Source organism: Centruroides sculpturatus, unplaced genomic scaffold (assembly GCF_000671375.1).
Source record: "Centruroides sculpturatus isolate CEXI.00-Female unplaced genomic scaffold, Cexi_2.0 scaffold209, whole genome shotgun sequence".
NCBI classification, from domain to species: Eukaryota; Metazoa; Arthropoda; class Arachnida; order Scorpiones; family Buthidae; genus Centruroides; species Centruroides sculpturatus.
In genome coordinates, this window is record NW_019384446.1 from 288,402 (window position 1) to 309,444 (window position 21,043).

Genomic DNA, 21,043 nt, shown 5'->3' on the forward strand with positions numbered 1-21,043 from the left:
TAAATAAATAGATGTTATATGTTTTTATCAAAGCAAGAATTGGCATTTAGAGGGCATATGGAATATATTGGATCTAATAACAGAGGTAATTATAATAAACTTGTTTATTAAGTACGTCAGATAAATAATCTATTAAAAATACATTTAAAGAAAGAATTAACTGATTGCCCCTGGATGTCGGCTTCTTATAGAAACACAGCTTCCCTATCATCAAATGTCACGGCACGCCCCTGCATTTTTTAACTCACCAAATTAAAGAATTTAAAAAATTTCTCTTGAGATAGATTTGTCTAATAACTTCTATTCGTTTACGTTCTTGGACGAAAAAGAATTTCGAACGGTTTCGAATAATGAGTAAGTGTGGTTATGCCGTCTAAGTCAAAAGTTTCTTTGTCGGAGGGAGGATGAAAAGTATATTTCTGGATAAATGCAGCCATATAAAGAAACGCTTCTAAGATTGCAATGTTTTCTCCCGGACAAGATCTTCGACCTAAAAGACAAAATTATTCTTTAGCAAGATTGTTGTTTTACAATAAAAAGAAAGAATATCTAAAACTAATAAATGCGAAAAAATTTTAAGTAAATTTACATAACTTGATAAATTAGTATCCGAATATCAAAAATTAAAATTGCAATAAAAGCAGAAACAATGGCGTAACTAGAAAATTTTTCCGGGGAGCCATTGCTCTTTCTATTTGAGAATTGTAAAACCTATTGCGAAGTTTTTTATTTCCAGCAGCTTAGTGATTCATGCTTTCTTTTATCATTGAAATGAAATATATGGTAGAAATAGTAGTAATGGCGTGATATATTAAAGAGTTCGCGCGATACGCGAATTGAACGAAACTGAACTGTTACAATGTTGAATTTTATTTTCTGAATTCGTAACTTTAGGAAGGAACAGCAAATTACTATTAGAAATACAATGCTACGTAACCAAATATAATTTTTTTAAACATCTTACCGATGCTAAAGGGAATGCAAAATTCAGAATTGATGATATTCCCGTCTTCATCGAGGAAATTTTCGGGATAAAACTCTTCCGGTTTCTTCCAAATTTCTGGATCGTTGTGGATGGCCCAAATATTGACGAAGACAAATGCATTCTTTGGCAAGATGTAACCTCGATATTCCACGTCATTCGCTATGCTAACGAAAAATTATTATTACTTTTAAAGTTAAAACATTTTTGTGAAGTATTATGCAAATTAATTATGTAAATATAGCTTATGGTGAGAGTTCAACTCAATACTATCGAGTTTAACTTTCTCATAGAGTTTAGAATCTGTCACAGCCAGCTATGAATTAGGACCAACTGAGATACCAATCAGGACTGTAGTCGAACATACCAGAAACGCCCGTTATCACTTGCTAGAAACTTGAGAGAACTTCACATGGCCTTTTTATAACACACTAGTTTCCAAAAATTAAAGAACAAAATGAAATTTGAATGTGTGGAAAAATTTTTAAAGCTACCTTATGAAATTTGCTATTATTGTGTAATTCAAAGTGTGTTTTAATAATATTCAAATAACAGTTAAATATAATCATTTAATATAGAAAATTTGATGTACGATGAAAACTGATCAAAATTCATGTTTTATAGACATAAACATTCAGTTAATAAGAAGTATGATTACCACTCATAGTAATATATGTCTCACATGGTTCATACTAAAAATCACTTTTGGAACTAATAGAAGTACTGTACATGTGTTTGGTAGAATAGAAACTAAGCTCCTGCAAGATTCGAGGAGGTAAACTAATGAGTAAGACCTTAAACATGTCTGATTAAGGCATGTGTAAGGTCTTGGCTCGGTAGAGTTGAGGTCAAGGAAACGAGATAATCAATTCTTGTGGCTGATATTCTCCATAAAATATTGCTCCGTAATTTTGGCTCTATGAGGTCAGGCGTTATTATCTGTAGGATAAAAATGTCACTAATATCATAAGTAAATGATTTGGTAATAGAATCTAAGATTTCATCGCTATATTTCTGAAAGATTATGAAATCTGTTGGCAACACAAAGATTTGTGTAGTTGTCCAAACAATTCTAGTTTAAAAGCTGAATTAAAAAGAAGTCTTAAAAGAGTTGTGAATTTTTTGGATATGATATCAACGAATAATACATTATGAATTCGTGAATACAATTCTAGTTTAAAATAAAATATACGTCTGGTATCATCTTTAACATGATTTCTATCATACATCTTATATCATCAAATTGCAATATCTTAATATTAATTTTAACATAAAAATTTGATAATTGTTATTGTGAAACAATGATTAGTTTTGAAATTTAAATAAATACAGAACTCAAACATGTTAGAGAATTAAAAAAAAAATAAGGATACCTATCTGAAATCAGAATGCCAAGGAATATTCCTATTACCATGAAACACTTCGATTTGTATCAGGATTCTTAGTCTGGTGTTACGTGTTGAAGATGACACCTAATACCAACTCATTCACTGAGTAGTTTTACTGAAAATTTTCAGTAATTAAAGTACAGTACATCAAAGTATATTGCTATACGTGTAACTTCAGATTAAATATCAGATCGAACCATTTGACTTTTGACTTTTGGCATTTGGCTTTTCTGATACTGATAAAGGAACTGATAAAATTTAATAGAAATTGTTTAGTTTTGTAGCATCGGATGTATCGGACTTAGTATCAAATTCAGAGAATGACGACACAAGCTATAACCCTTTCTGAGATTTACACCTGGTTCTGCCATTGATAAAACTTCCATGAGGTCCTATCAATAATTCGAACGTTTGGAACAAATAAAAACGAATCAATTTCATTAATAGTCAGCATATATTGCTATTTTGTATGTAACAAAAGAAGATAATACCAAGTACAGTTAATCTCCATATAAAACTAAGATATATCGAATACATCTGTATTAGGTTCATTGAAATTTGTCATATCCATTTTTAGAACGATATGAACAAGACTTAATTAAAACAGTTTAAAAATACAAAATAATTTGTCAGATTTTCAAAAAGGATTAAAAAATAAAATTACAGATTTTCTTTGTGTCGAGAAAACTGTGCAATAAAGTGCCTTCTTGGACAATAAAATTTAATTTTGTGACCAATGCAACATGACAAATCTAATATATAATCGAGACGGGTTGATGATAATAATAATAATAAGCGCAGAGCCCAAACGGTTAGGAGTTGAAAGTTGAAATTTGGTACACAGATAGGGCATGTCATGAAAACGCACACTAAGAAGGGATTTTTCGAAATTCCCCCCCGGGGGGGAGAGAGACAGGATTAAAACTTCTATATACATTATGGATACGAGCCCAAACGATTAGGAGTTGAAAGTTGAAATTTGGTACACAGTTAGGGTACGTTAGGAGAACGCACACTAAGAAGGGATTTTTCGAAATTCCTCCCCACGGGGGAGAGGGACAGGATTAAGGCTTAACACTTCCATCAACAATGGAAATGTTAAGTAACAATGGAAGTGCTAAGTAACAATGGAATTGCTAAGTAACAATGGAAGTGCTAAGTAACAATGGAAGTGTTAAGTAACAATGGAAGTGTCAACAATGGAAGTGCTACGTAATAATGGAATTGTTAAGAGAAAGCGACGTGCAAGACGCAGATGCAGTTTTTTTTCGTTTTTGCGGGAAATCGAACATATTTTTAGACCCATCTAAAAATTCTCTAATTAGTCTGGAAACAAGGGGACCCAATTTTTGCATTCTGTGAAAACGGGTAAGGTTGACTGTAACGTAATAATCTTTATCTTAGTTATCGTTACTTTTGCCCGAGCAACGCCGGGCCCACCTGCTAGTATTTTTATAAACCGCAAAAATAAAATAATAATAATAATAACAACAACAATAATAAATAAATGAAAACACCTTAAAACAGTTTTAAACAAATTGAAAAGCATCACAACTTCTCTTTAAAAGCGGGAAATTGAAGTTCGGCTCATTTTGCTTGAACGATGCTTCAAATCTTCGTTCAAATTTGGTACACAGTTAGGGTACGTTAGGAGAACGCACACTAAGAAGGGATTTTTCGAAATTTCCTTCTTAGTTTCGAATTTCCCTTCTTAGTTTCTTCAAAAATACGTTAGGTGACTGAATCGATGTTATCAAATGATCAGTTATATAAATGAATATCACCAATGTAAAAAATAAAGGTATAAAGTCTAATTGAAAATTATTTTAAAATTTTATAAAGAAAATTTTTGTTTGTTTCCATTTTAAAATACGGTATAGTTTAACAGTAATCAAATATTAAAGAGGTTGAGGCCGACGTATTCATCGCGAAAACGTGTACGTCGGACGTTCAGCGCCGCTTTCCTGTAAGCCTAGAAGTTTGACAATGGCGTTTGTTAGAGATGAAAACTTCAGCCCACCCTCTCTATTAAATAACATTACAATATTATAAAATTTATCATAGTAATTTTTAAGTTTTTTTTTTACTTTAATTACAATTTCCATTTAATTTTTGAATGATTGTAAAGAATGAGAGAACCAGAGAAACATTATTCGCAGTTGTCAAGTGTAGTACTAATTGCTTACCTTCTAGCCAAATTAAGAGGTACCAGTGTCTTCCATCTAAAAGTTTCGAGCATAACAGCACGAACATACGTCAATGTTGTGAAATCAGACATTTCAACTGGTCTTTCTAATCCGACAACTCTGTTGATCTCTTCGAAGCAACGAGATTGCACATCACGATAAATAGCCATGGCTATGACAAACCATTCAAAAGTACTCGAAAGTGTTACGCTACCCCCGATGAAGAATGCTTTGGAATTTCCCAGAAGCGAATTTACTGTAAATATAACAAATTGTAATAAAACAAAAATTGTAAACTGAAAATAATTTTATAGATTCGTTATTTCTCAAAAAATGTCGTACAATGTTTTTCGAATCATAACTGCAACTAGGTCGTTAAAAGAGTTGTGAAAAAAAATGTGATTTGTAAAAAATACATTATTTTTTCATAACGTAATTTTTCATTCTTACAATTTAAGTAACTTATATAGAATAATACAATGCAGTAGACTAAGGAGGAGTTTCACAAATAAAAAATGTGATTATATATGTGAGGCTCCGAAAATGTCCCGGAACCACACTAAAATTTAAAAATATCTAAATTTGTTAATATTAAAGTATAAATTTTTATGTCCATAAAGGGAAACATTAAATTTAACAGAGAAAAACTTTTCTCAGAAAAGAAACAAAGGAAAATTAGAGAATGTAAGTCCTAAGATCAACTATCTCCGGTTGGGATCGAATTAAATGTCGCTTTTGACTCATCCCACTATTTGAGTTCAGATCTCGTTACACTTAGTAACGAGTGACAACCAATTAGAAAGTGGGAATATGGAAAAATAACCAATCGAAGTGGTTTCTGGAACCAAAACTGATAAAATCTCTGATTCCAAGGACACAGAGAGCTTCTCTCTCTGATTTCTCGTTGTGTATACCTTACTTGGTTGTCTTCTCCACTTAACCCTCGACACTTGTGCTGAACTGACTTCATCTTCTCTGTGAACTTTTATCAACATTACCCCCAGGGTAGTCGACACGGATAAGTCTTTCCGTCAGAACTTTCTCTCTCAACAGGAGGAGCTGAAGATTTACAGTCGTGCTCTATACTCTGAGAATTATATTTATCTGTAAACCTTACTTTTATGTTTAAATAAATCGGGACAATATTTTTGTAACTGTTGAGTCTGACTCGGTGTCTATCACACCCACATAAGATTCGGCACTTCTCTTTCGTTCTGACTTTAAGAGCAACTCGGCGACCTCACATATATACATTGTTTTATTTTAATTTTATTTAATTTTTTAATTCTTTCCAAATGGGCAGGATTAAATCTCTCTAAATTTCTCTTCGTTTACGGGAGAAATCTACACACAGATAAAATTTACCAGAACTTATTCATCTACTTTTGTAAAAATAACTCAACTATTTTTTTCTATTACAGATATAATCAAAATTAAATTAAGTAAATAAAATTAAATTATCATAATTAGATTTTAAACTAGGAAAATTTTACGATATTTATATTATAACTTAGGAATTATATCAACATAATAACAATTAATATTTAAAATTCTTGATTGTTGTTGATATTATTAATTTTAAATCAATTTTTAGTTACACGTCCATTTATGAGGGTCGGAAAATAAAATACTAAGGCAATTTTCAGACAGAAAAAAATGAACATTTTTCTATTATTACGTCTTACGTCAATAAATTTGTTTTAATTAATGGAAAATTGATATCTTTTGATAGAAATTTACAAAAACAAATTTGCAAAATCTTTAGTCATTTGTTATGATTATGCATAAAATTGATTGAAAGAACGAATCGTACAGGAACACACTATTAAGGATATACAGACTTTTATTGATTTCCGAGGAATCATTTCCAATTTCTATTGATTCTTCAGAAATCAATAAAAGCCTGTATATCCTTAATAGTGTGTTCCTGTACGATTCGTTCTTTCAACGAATTTTATGTTTATTCATAACAATTACAACGAGAACAAAAGGCAATCTAGTCATTTATTTACAAACTTTGGTTTTCAGTTGTTATTTTATAAATTTGTACACAGCTTTTAATATTCAATATCTGCTTATTATATTTAATATATTGTACGTTGGATAGTTATTAGACATAAATTTTAATTTTTGAAAGTCACTTAAAATATAAAAACTCATTCTGATGTAATGAATTTTTACTATTTCAAAAATTACAATTACAGTCAACAAACCAGAATGCAAAGGACTCGTCTTTACTTCTGAGAGATACGCATTCATATAGTCTATAACGTGATTCTCATTCAAACGTTGGTTACGTTCATCTACTTCTTTTCTGAAATGGCATATTCACATTTTCTTAAATAAATGAATAATTATTGAAAAAATAATAAATAAATAAATTTAAATTATTTACAGGCAGCCTCGACTTTACAACAACTCGTCTTTTTGTACATAAAACTGATTTCTTTAAATCACTTTTTGTCAGGCAAATTCGCCAATTTGTAACTGAAAATGCATGAACAAATTTTCGTACAATTTCAATTCACAACACGAGCTATTATATAAGGTGCTTTCTGTTAGTTTTGGTTTTGGTAACATTAAAACCATTTGAAAAAAATTAATTCTTATTGTCTGTTTTATGTTCAGTCTACGGCTTTTAACGCTTTAAATAATGTTTTATGCATCAAAAATATTTTCTGTTAAAACTAATTTTTAATGTAATAAGATATTTTATAAAATATCAATTTATAAAATACTTAATTTAAACTCACATTTTCCTTTAATTGCTTAGCCAACTTTTCTCCTACATCAACAAAATCTAAATAAATGACATCATCTACATCTACTGTAGCAAGTGTTACTAACCATTCTTTTTCAACAAGTCCTATAAAACCAAACTGTAAAGTTGAAAATTAAATTCATTTTTACCTCATAGAAATTTTAATTACAGTGGTACCTCAGGATACAAAATTAATCCGTTCCGAAACTGAGATCCTATCATGAAAATGTCGTAAGGTGAATCATTTTTCCCCATACGATTACACGTAAAACCAAATAATTCGTTCCAACACAAAAAACACACTCAAATTAAAGCTAAGTAGTACATTGAAAAAAATAACTATAGTAAGGAAAACACTGAAAAGTGCATTTTGTAGTTGTAAATGTATAAATAACCATAACAGAATTATAATTGATAAAAAAAATGTAGTTTTATTTGCACTTTACCTTTGAGGATANGCCTGCAACAACTTATACAAATTCAAAATTATTATTTATTTCAGAAATATTTCTCTCCCAACGACTTTTATCTGTTATATTTTTTATTCTTGATATGCTAAATGATAAATGAAATGTTAAATCGTCGATTTTCTCCATTCTGCTAAGAGCGACGTAAGAATCTTGCGACTGTTTTCTTTGCCTTATATCGCCAACAATTTTATTTAAAGCTAATCCTTGAGGTTTGTGGATCATAAGAGCGTACCGGTACCGGAAATTGTCTTCTTGAACAATTTGTATCATTATCTTTCCATCAAGATACAGTAGACAAAATTGAAAAACAATTTAATGTCGGTCCTGGATAGTTGCCAAATTTAACCAAGAGTGTTATTAATAAAGTGGGTAGTCTTCCTCCTTCGCCGTATATTATATCTATGACTGTCCCTTGATTAATGGAGCTTTAGGGAAAGCTCATTAACCAAACCGTTTTTTACTCAAATGTTGTTTCTTGATCTTAACGTAACTCTGCAACCTAATGCTAGGTACAGGTACAATATGAGTGGCAATCCTACGCTTGTTCATCAGAACTTATCATCGCTACACTGTTGTTGTGTTCGGTTGTTATTTTAGCCACAGCTTTACCACAATTCATTAAATAGTAATCATTTACTTTTTCATTCGTTGGACAAAGCCTAACCATTTCTTCCGCGAGAACTGTTTATCTTCTTGCCATCAATAACGACCATTCTCTTCAATTCTTCCAACAGAAATGTAGTCTAAAATTTTACAAAAGTGTTTTTGCTTGCATCCTGTCACATTGAGGGAAGAATTTCTTTTGTATAGAAGTAAATGCTGCTTTTCCTAAAGCTGAAATTTTCTCTCTTGAGTCATTGTAAAGCGGAAGATCTTTTACAGAGGGCAGTTGCCTTAAGTCACCAAAGAAATAGATGATCATCTCTGTAAATGGTTCAGTTGAGTCCTTAGCCTCTGTTAATTTTAGCTGTGAGTCTAGATACTCTAGAACCAATCATCGAATAATCGTAAAAAGTTAGAAACTTTAAATTTTGCATAACAAGTTGAAAATTCCTAAAAACTTCTGTCAAATCGTGGAAATCACGTATTGGTATTTTTAAGAATCTGTGTATTGTTTTTCCGTCCATATTGTAACAGCTCTAGTAGGTACAAGAACTTGATAGGTGCCTTCATCCATTTTGTCTTTTACTGCATTTATGGTGCTTTTAATTACAGTGCTTTTACTAAGGCTGTTTTTTCTTGTACCAAACTCTTTATGGAAGAATGCCCTCTAAGCAGCCCAAAGCACGTATAAAACTTTCGCTACAGTTACCTATAAAAGAGAGAATATCGCGTTTTCATAGTAGGATACTTGATTTAACACATTGTGCCAATCATACGCCTCGTCTATAATATTCGCCAATACTATCTACATTAAATTAAGTGGATCTGCTCTTGAACACACCCATCGCAGGATCGCGTTTAAGATCGATATCAACAAGTTCATCTTCGGAGGTGTGATCATCGATAGGAAAGTCAGAGTAATCAATGTTATTTGCAACATTCTGGGTTAAAGTAGCATGTTTTAAAATTTATACTACTACTTCTCCCGCTGGCTATATTTGTACTCCAAAAATGTGAAGCGCGCACATTGTTTTGTAATAAATCTCAATTTTTTCTTCGCTAATCCCAAGTTAAAGAAGCGGAAATAATCTTAATATTGCTTCTTTTCTTTTTTTTATATATGAGTTTTGCTAAATCCTGTAGTATTTAGCGAATTTAGACAAGGAGATTCTACCGAGGTATATGGCTACTTACTAGCCAATAGGCTATTTTTCAAGAAAAGAGCATTGTACTTCGATATTAGTGAGGCGGATCCAATTGCTATAAATCGAAAGTATTTTAAAAGTCATCGAGGGTCTGAAGAAAGGCCAACTCATTAACAAATGAGAGACTTCTTGCGCAGAGACAGTCTCTTTCAGAAACAGAAAACATTAATAATTTATCAAAGTATTTGGGCTGGAAATATTAGAGGATTTTGCAATTTACTTAAAAATCTCTGCTTATGATTATAAATACTTTTAGCATTTATACGAATATTTTGCAATATAGTTTAAAACAGCATTTTTAAAAATCACTGAAGTGAAATGAGTAAGTACTTAAGCATCTTGCACAATACAGTCGACCCCCCTATAACACTGTTGATAATTCCGTTTTATATGAATTCCATGTTATGTTCCACGTATGTGTAAAATCTAAGTGACTCGTACAACATGGAATTCATACAAAACGGAATTATCAACAGTGTTAAGGGGAATCGACTGTACTGTGTCGCCATCTACTGGCGTTAATGTAGATTTTAGAGGATTGTAGAGGGCTTATTTGAGATTTAAATTTGATTATATTTTGTGCGAAACGACAGTAAAACAATTTCTATAGTTAAGTCGCAAAAGAAAAATGAGTTGCAGTTAATTAAAAAAATTGTAATTAAGGGTTCAAAAAATGCAGGCAAAATTAATGCAAAACTAAATTAATAATAATAAATAAATAAAAATTATTAAAAATAATTATAAAAACTAAAACTAAATTAATAATAAATAGATTAAACCTAAAAATTAATTAAAACTAACATAAAATTTAAAAATAATAAAATAATAATTAAAACTTTGGCTTTTTGGTCTTCACCGAAACCGAAAAACGAGAACATTTTCAATAGTCACTGTTGATAGAGGAAGAGCAAGAACCATATGAATATCGAATATAAAGGAGCAAGTTAATGCTTAAATTGATTGGATCCTAATACAAAATAAATAGCTATAACAATAGACGCCACTCATTTAAATGTATGGTGTATTCTTTGCAAATACCAATATATCGAATGCAGGCCAGAAGCGATTTTCTTCCACGAGTACAATTTTGTGAATGGTGTCTGTGAAGGAGTATTAATCCTCGTTTTCTCAAGAATGTGCTTTTCACAGTTCTAAATATCACAGTGAAAACTGTCTCTATTATGGATAAAATGCAGGACTTAAGTCCAGATGATGAAAGATCAATTGTTCACGTAGCTCAGTTCATATGCTAAGATGATTTTCTCCAATGATGCCGGTAATAGTTCTCGTATTAATTGATGGCTATTGCTACACATGTTGAATCGCTAGCTATTGTTGTCAGTTCTTACCGACCGTATCGTCCCTGCCACTGATATTTTTAAAAATATTCTTTTTCTTCTGTAAAAGTTCGTCCGATGGAGAAATATTTCTAATAAAATAAAATTGAAGACAAAACTGTCCAAAAAGGATCACCATTTATTACTTGTGTTCCAAGACTAAAAACATTTTCGGCGACTGACCTTCCTTTTTAGGCTACTTGTCGCCGTAAAGTTTACAAAAAGTCCTTTTAAAAACACAAACATCCAATTAAAATTTTAAAAAATTTCTGAAAAAGGAACTGGTGACATACAGTTGTCTTGCGTATTTCCATCATACCTTCTTTGGGTTTCTTCTTCTTTTTATCTACTAAAGATTAGCGCTGGAAATTTTATTTTATTAGAAATATTTCTCCATCGGACGAACTTTTACAGAAGAAATTTCTACATATATCGTCACCAGGGGGCAACTTCTCTAAAAATCTACATTTTCCAGCGCTAATCTTTAGTAGATAAAAAGAAGAAGAAACCCAAAGAAGGTATGATGGAAATACGCAAGACAACTGTATGTCACCAGTTCCTTTTTCAGAAATTTTTTAAAATTTTAATTGGATGTTTGTGTTTTTAAAGGACTTTTTGTAAACTTTACGGCGACAAGTAGTCTAAAAAGGAAGGTCAGTCGCCGAAAATGTTTTTAGTCTTGGAACACAAGTAATAAATGGTGATCCTTTTTGGACAGTTTTGTCTTCAATTTTATTTTATTCTTTCTCTTGTAATTGGTTATGGATTACAGCAAACGTTGAATGATTGAATGGTGATTGGGTCATCGTTTACTGTCGTAAACGATGCCCCAATTACCATTTAATCATTTAACGCTAATCGGTTTTTGCATTTAGCTTCCCCGTAAATAAGATAGTAGCTTTTAAAATATGAATTTCTCCATTATGTCTCATAAACACTCACTTAAGCAACGTAATTTAAAATACCACTGAACACTGGGTTCGCGACACACCAACGGGATGGCCAAGTAGAGTTTACTTGGTTTTCTTTACGTGTCTAACACCTACATAAAGGCTTGTTTCCCATAAAAGTTCTCCCGGGAGATATCCACATGTTGCGTTGCATCCCGCCAAACTAACAACGTAATTAAATGTACAGGATTCACATTTTTTTTTTTTTTACAAGTGAACAGGAATATGCCGAGGAAATGGAAAGTAGAATGCCATTTTAAAAGAGGAGTTTAGGTAAAAACGCAATTTTTTATTATGAAATGTACAGTTTCTTCTACTTTAGTTGATCTTACGAAGGTATTTCCCTTTTGGATACATGATTATTTAATATTTATTAAAGTATTTTGTCTGATACAATCTTTTGATTGTTAACTCTTAAGATTTGAGATACAATTAAAAGTGAATTATCAATAAAGAAATAACAACTAAAAGGCATTCTTTGTCTTTTAGTTGTTATTTCTTTATTGATTCAGATTTCAATTTTTTAATTTTGCATCTGTCTACGTTTTAAAACTTTATATGACAAAACATGTGAGCAATAATGGCTGTGAGCTTTCCTACAGTACTGTACAGTACATTCATGCTATGTATGACAGCAAACATTTAGGACAGCAAAGAAATTTTAGATGCCTGTATGTCGAAAGGTGAATGCTACGATTACCAGTTCATAGGACCAAAATTCATTGTATCACTAATTCTTTTTGTAGGTCTGATTTCTTAACACCCTGTATATAGTTTAACTAAACTCGGCGCCTCTATAAAGGTTTCCCAAAATCTGTTTCGTCTTCCAGATCTGGCCTACAAAAACGTACTTTTCAAATTCCTGCCAAATTAATAAAACTAAAGTTATTAACGTTTAGAATTAATTTTGTATTTTTTTCTTTTTCTTCTTTTAACTGACTGAGGTAAATAGATATTGCCTAACTAGACCAGATGTAAACAAAGCCTTACTCACTTTACGATTTTGCATTATCCATCTATTTTATAGTAAAAATAATAGTTGGAAGCAAAAGCTTTTCAATGTAAATTTACTTTGAATAACATTTTGTTTTTAACAAAATTAAAGAGAATAATTTATAAGAACTGCTGAAAACGTCAAAAACGGTTTCAGACTCATAATTGCATACGACAAACCAGCGACTCGCGCACACCGGTTAATTAATTAATTAACATGTATTCAGAAAAACAATTTTCAACGTTTAAAACAAAAAGTTTCAGTTTGTACTATACTTGTTGATCACATGATTACCCGTTGAATTCGATTCTTCTTACCTTCTCACATAGCAGACCAGAGTCCCATAGCTCTGAAATGAAGCATATTCTGAAAAACCTTCACATAGAATTTTAGGCTTATTTTTTATCCTAGAATGTATTCCTAAAATGTTGGCATCGAATTCAGTTACACCTTATATACATATAAATCCTTTGTAACACCAAATCGAGATTCTGTAGCTGAAATAATTCAATATATTTCCATCACGGCGCTAAATCATTTTTAATAAAGTGATTCAATATCGAAAAATCCAAGAAAAAAGAAAATATAATCGAAATATGTTTGCTTGCGTTTTTCTTTTTTATTATGTATTTATTTTTGTTTTTAATAATTATCAGAGAATAAACTAGCAACGAAGAAACGTACGAATTTCGAATGTTAATATTATATCTTTCCACAGGTTTTTAGATATTTCATCATGAAATCCTAAACTATTTAACTATTAATCATTACCTTAGGACACTTTCCATCATATCCGACCAGAGAAGACGTCGTTCGTAATCAGTAAACAAATATACCAGAGGTTTTAGAAACGGAAAGAAGACGGAGGGATCCCCGTAGAAGTTGCAGCTGTCGAACAATTCCGTACTTTCTAGCATAATACGAGATCTGTGATCGTCGTAGTCCAATCTCTGACCAAATAATAAGCTTGATATGTTGTTAGACGTACTCCTCTTTAGAAGGTACCGAATGTCACAAGGTTTCCCTTCCAATTTTTGAAAATCCTTCATCAAATTAAAAATTTCTTCCTATATATTCGGAAATTTAAAATGATTAAATTTTTATCATTCTCTTAAAAATAGTGTTATAATTACTTTCAACTAGATAAGAACGAAAAAAAATATTAAATTAAGTTATGCTTGAATGTTAGCTGTTCATTTCATTGTTTTTATTCCATCCTCTGCTCAATGTCTTTAGTCTGTAAATCAGTAAATATATAAACGTGACCTGAGAAAACATTAAGTCTAAATTCTTTTAAAATTTAATAACGTTATTTATTATTTAGTGTCATAACGGACATATTACGGTCCGTTATGACACTAAATGTAATTCGAAAATACAGTTGAGTGATTTACAAGTCGATTTACAGACTCCTGTATGATCCGAGCTATAGGCTATTGCCTGGCTTGCCTAAGTCAAAAAATTAGGCTCTGATCGGGAACACAGTTATAGAACATAAGAGCATACGAGCTGCTAACTCTGCACTTACTGCCCAAAATAATCGTAAACGTCGCCGCTAGATTGCACTATGTCAGATGTGCCCGTACAACCTGCAAGTGTTATTGCTTACACACACGCGCTCGCTCGCCGGTAAGCAATATACTGTAATGCTTAACTTAAAGTTTTAAAATGAAATACTGTAATAACAATTTGTCGATTTAAAAACCGTGGAAATGTTATAATACGTCGCGATAATCCGCCATTGGTTTAATTGATTATGTTCTGTTGACTGACTCATACATACAAGGTCAATAAATTTTCTTTTACAGTAAGCATTGTAATAAAAGGAAACTAGAAAAGTAAAAGAATGAATAACAGTAATTGTTCAAAACAAAACTAAAAATAAGTCTAAAAAATAAAAAGAACTAAGATGATATACAATGATGCTTTTTCTTTTTTTGTTTAAAATTCGATTTTTTTCTTCCTTTCTTTTTAACTTTTAGGACTGTTTTAGATTATGATGAGAGATGCTGTGATTCTATTCGAAAGTTTTATTTTCTATTGAACTATAACCTATCTCTACTTTTTGTTTTTCTCGTTAGCTATTATCGGGTTTTCGTTTCTCTATCGTGGATCCAAAAGTGAAATTTCGATCCACGATTTATCCATCCAGAAAATTCGGTCAGATATCAGGCCAGCTTATTAACTACAGTGCCGACAAGTAGGCCTCCAGAAATTCTCATGTAACGAGATTTATCGATAATAATTTATTTTCCACACAAGTATAAACAGCAAACATTTGAATAAGCGACACTGATAATGAATTTCTATGATATCTAACGACGTCATAAGTAAATCTAAACGACAGTTCTTTTAAATTTAGTCTGTTATAAGATTATACAGCAGTAACATTGCTGATATTATAAAAAAATAACGAGTAATAATTAGAAGGAAATAAATATTAAAAAATCCAGCAACGATATGCATAGAATTTCCCAAGAATAATGTTAAAATTGTGTGTGACGACATCTGTTATGCGATTTTATTTAAAAACTTTTAATATTATTAAGTATTATAAAATGGCAAAAAGCTTAATTTTAAAGACAGAGATAAAAAGAAAAAAAATTGCGAATGCTAATAACGAGTAAAATTTTTATTGTGTTCGACCTCACTCCAGATGTGAAAAGTCACCCCCTGTACCTTCCCACTCCGACCTTTAACCACCAAAATTTAATAGCACGAATCCCCCTAAAACATAAACCTCTCTGCAAAATTTCAGAAATTTTCGACAAAAGGCACAGGAGTTATTAAGCTTCAAAGTGCTGAACAAAATCGTGCCCCATCATCCACACATACAGGGGAAAACCAAATATTTTTGCAAGGTTCCTCGAATCCAAAAATGCAAAATTCTTAGGAGGATCATTTTTTTGACCGATCGCCATACTTTCCCTCTGTTATATACAAGTATAAAAGCCGGAAAAGTAAAAATAAACATTGCGAGAATCCTTTTTTGTTTTTTAAAGTAAATTTTTTGATTTTGTTGTATTTAAATTTCTAAAATTGTTTGTCTTCTAAATTACGAATTTCTATCTACTATTAATTTTATTCCTACTTCAGAATAATATATTTTTTGAGGTATTTCAGTGAAAAATAAAACATCGCGATTAGAGAATTTTGTTTTCACAGTTTGTAATTTTTAATAATTATTAGTTTAAACATAAATATAGATAATACGTTAAGTTGAAAAAAATGCGAATAATTATAAATAATTTTAAAACAGAAATATTCCTGTTCTTTTGGTGATGTTTGGGGGATGTATTCTGAAAGACGTCATCGTTTCTAATGTTCCGTTTTTTCGTTCTTTATTATATCACATATAAATATGGTTATTTTTACATTTTAGTTTTTATAAATGAACGAAATATAATTCACCTGAATTACACTTTCCAAGAATTTATTTTCAAAAGCCAACTTATGTAAAATTTTCATGGAAAGCCGTTTTTCTCTCTTATATATTCTTCCATTCGATGAAACCAATGCTAATTAAGACAAAAGAAATGACCATAAGGCTTTTAATAATTGATTCTGGAAATATTAGTTCAACGACAGAAGTTACTTAAGAACTTACTATTTTAATATACGATTTAAAGAAATAAATTAAAAGTAATAATTACAGTTTTTATTAAGCAAACTCATGGGAGGAATGTTTGGTCTATTCAAAAATTCTTCTTTATTTATCAAATCCTTAACAGTTGCGTAATCATTTAGTACAAGAATGTAGCGTTTTCCCACGTGGAATCTACAGAAAAAATTCCATTTAGTGATGCTTAAGTTATAGTTTCAGTTTTATTATAAAAGGAACAAGGTGAATGAAAGTAAATAATAGATGAATAAAACAAATTTTCCTCCATTGCATTTCCTGTAAGGTTATTAAGGTAAAAACACAACATAATAACACTTTTAATACTATAAATCCCTGGCAGCAAAACTTTTCGATTGGCCGGCCATATTGAGTATAAATATTGAGTATAAGTCATAAGTAGATGGACCACCCCCAGCAGTGCTCGAGTGGATAAAACTATTAAAAACTGGTAGTTGATCGCAATTTCGCGCTCTCCAGCTGACTAGCTATGTGGAATTTTTCGGTTTTCTTTACATTTCTAACATCTAAATAGAGCTAGATTCCCGTAGAAAGTCTTCCCGGGAAGGTTTTCCTCTTGGTTGCTTTAGATTGCTCATGTGTTGCGTTGCCTTATCTCATTAATCCTACAATCCTTAAAATTTATTCTTTCTTGAATCGACGTAAGTTTTATCGTTAATCGTGAAAATTATTATTATTATTTTATAAATAGGCTAAATGAAAGGGTCAGTGAAAAAATGGCAAAACTACAAAAAAATGAGTTATTAACAAATTTGGATTTGCGCATCATTGATCAGTCTTCTAAGAAACTTTCACAGTTCGGTTGTACACTCACATTAATAAAGTATTGCATATTAAAGTGTCAACGAACTGAAATACAAATCCTTTCTCTCGAAAATTTCCTAACGAGGAATACGCCATTTTCCCAAGTTCTTCAATTATTATTTGTATCTGTTGATATTGAAAATAATGTATAATAAGCATAAACATTATATCCTTAGTGATAAGCGATAAAAAATAAGCATATTTTACCTCGTAATGTCTCGTTATTGTCAGTTTTTAACAATAAATCACCACAGATACAAAATTAGCAGATTTCATGCGATTGGTTGTGAACGAACTTCCGCTTGGTGGTTTTTCTTTATTCGGAAACGTTTGCATTAATTCATTAGCACACAAGAAAGTACTGTTTTCTACTTATGTGACTGTGGTGTCTTTAAGTTGTATCACGAGTTTTTCTAGGTTGTATTACGACACTTCAGTTTTAAAATATTTTATTTTTTCATTGCATATACGATCGTGTAAGTAAGAAAATTAAACTGAAATTATATACATGTTTTTTTTTCATTTAATTGGATTTAGATGCACCATGTATTATGTCTTAATAATACCATTAATACTGGAATTTACTATTTAGAAACATTTTATTGTAATTTATTGGTGTTTATTATACTGTAGCCCAGGGGTGTCCAACCTTTTTTTTCCTCTGGGCCACATTGGAAGAAGTCATGGAGTTTTGGGCAACAAGCATATATAATATATTTGTGACAATCCTTAAATGTACTTGTATATTTAAGGATTAACATGTCTAGATTATAGAAATAAGTATTAAAACTTTATCACGAAAAAGAATATTTTAAAAAATTACTTCTACAGACTTCCAATTTTTACTTAGAAATAAATAAATTCATCTATTATAAAGGAGACAAATAAAAATTTACTTGAAAAACACAAATATTTGTTTTATTTGGGTCTCTAATTAATAAAAAACTACGAAATACCATTTTAAAGTGCATTTTTATTTATCTAATATTACAAATAATATGTAGCCCAGAAAGTAGCCAATGCGCAAAATGATAATTTTTACGCCAAACTAAAAAAAAGGGTAGCCAAATTTGGCGCAAAGTAGCCAAATCTTGCACAACTTCAGCTTTATTTAGTATTCCTTCGTCAAATATTTGAAAGTATTTCCTTTTCACTCAAAAATAAAATATGTATAAAAGTTTACGGCTTTGTGAAACTTCTTTTTTGAGTTTATGCCGTTGAAAGAAATAAATAAATAAAAAATAAAACAATTTGTTGGTTTTGTTTACGCGTTTATTGGGCCGCATTGGAATTTGCCGTGGGCCGCATGCGGCCTGCGGGCCGCGGGTTGGACATCCCTGCTGTATCCTATATGTTAAGGCTAATGCCCTGAATCGAATAATAACTTGCTACGATTCACTAGCTAATACTAACTTTATCCAAGTATTTTGGTCCAAGTCCAAAATTAATAATAATTTTATTAATTTTGAACTTTGTCCGTATAAAGCGTACTTTATCAAAGTTACAAGCAGGCAAAACTGACATTATCAAAAATTGATAGATGAAGCAAAAACAAAACTTAAAATTAGAACTCTATCCACCACATTTTAAATAAAGCAAGGAGAAAAATTAAAGTTTCACTTCAACTGGATAATCTGTAATCTTTCCAATGAAAGATAGATAGATAAAAAATCTTTTTGTTTTTAAATCAACTTGAATTTATTACAGTCAAACCCCGTTATTACGCTATCGGTTGATGCAAAGTAGATTTGCGATTCCTAGGATGAGGATAGTCATTTCAAAGTTAACGACTTCAGTTAATAAAAATACCGGTTAATTAACATGTAATATGAAGCGTGTCTTGATTCCGTGAATTCAATAATAATTACAGTGCCGTTTAATACAAGTCTCTCTACTTCCTCGAAGTCACACGATCCAAAATGGCAACGCACAATTCACATTATTATCAGGGGTAATTTTTTCACTTTATCATTAGTCACAATGCAACGTCAGTAATATGGAGTATACATGTGTTGTCAATGACAACTGACAACGTCAAATGAAAATGATTAATTTGTCGTTGTCAGTTGTCATTGGCAACACATGTATACTCCACATTAACGATGTTCGTTCCAACTCGAAAAATCACACTTTCTTTTATAATTGGTGCTTTGTACACTGTGACAACGCAGAAGGATTTGCCAAGACAGTTAACACGCTAATTAGAAACCGGAAGTTAATAGAATTGGGTGTTTTAATTAAAAATTTTTAGCTTTACAAAATAGTTCTTAGTTTTAATTGATTTAATAACAAAAAACAACAAAACAACTAAATTACAATATTAAATACTGTGATTAGTTAGAAATTTTAAAATAAAAACAAATCGTTTCCATTAGAAGCCAAGTAAATGAGTTATTTTTAAATTTGAAAAGTTTTCCGTCTATTCAGCTCCTGCGTTTAATTTGGGGTAAGGTCAGTATGTTATACAGTATTCAGTAGTTTTAATCATGTCCGATCAACTCTAACCGATGTTGAAAACGAGCATTTTTTAAGTCACTTAGAAATGTGCATAATATGTATAGTGCATTTCTACAGTGATTACAGAGATTTCTTTCTTCAAATAGCCGTATCTCAATAAAATGTGTTTGGAACAGCACATAAGTTTATTTATTTATATATTTTAACATATTGTAAACAAGAAAAAACCAGTGAAATAACTGGGAAAAATTATTAGGCCAGTTGGTGGTATGGCTGTTGAGTTTTGTAGAGTTCTGTAGAGTTTTCTTAATACACAGTGCCAAATTTTGTTTCTTTAATTTTACGTTAACTGGTTTCGACTGTATTTATTGATTGCATAACAAACGAGATAAACAAAAGTAAATGTTGCCATTTATTTTACAAAAATATCGCCAGATCTAACAAAAAATAGTATCTGTAAAGTCAGAAATTATAGATTTAGCTTTAAGGTAACAAAAAGAAGTGTTTTAATTTACATAATACCAATAGGTCTATGTATTGTATGCCAGGTAAATAAATAAAAGATAGAGCCGCAGCATATTTTTACGTAGTTTATATCGCTGTATGTGTTGAAAGAACTTTTAAGACAGCTATTTTTGTATTGTTTTCAATTTATTTATTTATTTATTTTTTTTTTTCATTGGATGGTCATCATTTCCCTATACAGGGATCAGAGTCACCCTTGTCCCGCAAATAGCACCACAAGGTCAATTTATTTATTAATAAAAGGTAGCTCTGGAGTTTATAAGTGCTATTCTAAGAAGTTTGCCGTAGGTATGAAAAAATCACGTTTGTAAAAATCGTCGCCGTATCCCGATTGGCTTGAAATCTGGCGAAAAATTGCCAGACTTGACAACATTGTTCTGTTCCCACTATCTAAGCAGTGGACAAAAAACAAAATACTCATGCACATAAAACGAATCATCTATATTCAGCTATATCCAATCAACTGTGGATGGACTTCACATTATCCGAATAAAGGCCGAGTTTTAAGTTTTGTGCTTGTTTCATCCAAATTAAATAATGCCGGCTTTAACTGCTTGTGATTTAACTTTATCCGTACAAAGCAGGTTTCATAAATATGGATCCGTAATAAATCCGTATAAATTTTGAATAAAGTTTGAACTTTATTAAGTTTTTAATTAATAAAGTTATGGTAAGAAAATTAATAACGTTAAGGTAAAGAAATTTTTGTCATTCAATCCTACTGATGTTTATACAGTTATC

The 21,043-nt window shown here is 30.9% G+C and overlaps 1 protein-coding gene across 1 annotated transcript in view; it reads right to left on the reverse strand.

Moving 5' to 3' along the window:
• Positions 1-206: 206 nt before the first annotated feature.
• Positions 207-21,043, reverse strand: part of LOC111620381 (cytochrome P450 2J6-like) — a 31,362-nt gene continuing 10,525 nt past the window's right edge. The window contains exons 2-8 of the mRNA XM_023362299.1: positions 16,530-16,654; positions 16,288-16,394; positions 13,648-13,943; positions 6,770-6,870; positions 4,557-4,812; positions 965-1,149; positions 207-490 (exon numbers count right to left, since the gene is read on the reverse strand). Of these exons, the coding sequence (XP_023218067.1) occupies positions 309-490; positions 965-1,149; positions 4,557-4,812; positions 6,770-6,870; positions 13,648-13,943; positions 16,288-16,394; positions 16,530-16,654 (1,252 nt within the window). The 3' untranslated portion in view covers positions 207-308. The remainder of the gene's footprint in view (positions 491-964; positions 1,150-4,556; positions 4,813-6,769; positions 6,871-13,647; positions 13,944-16,287; positions 16,395-16,529; positions 16,655-21,043) is intronic.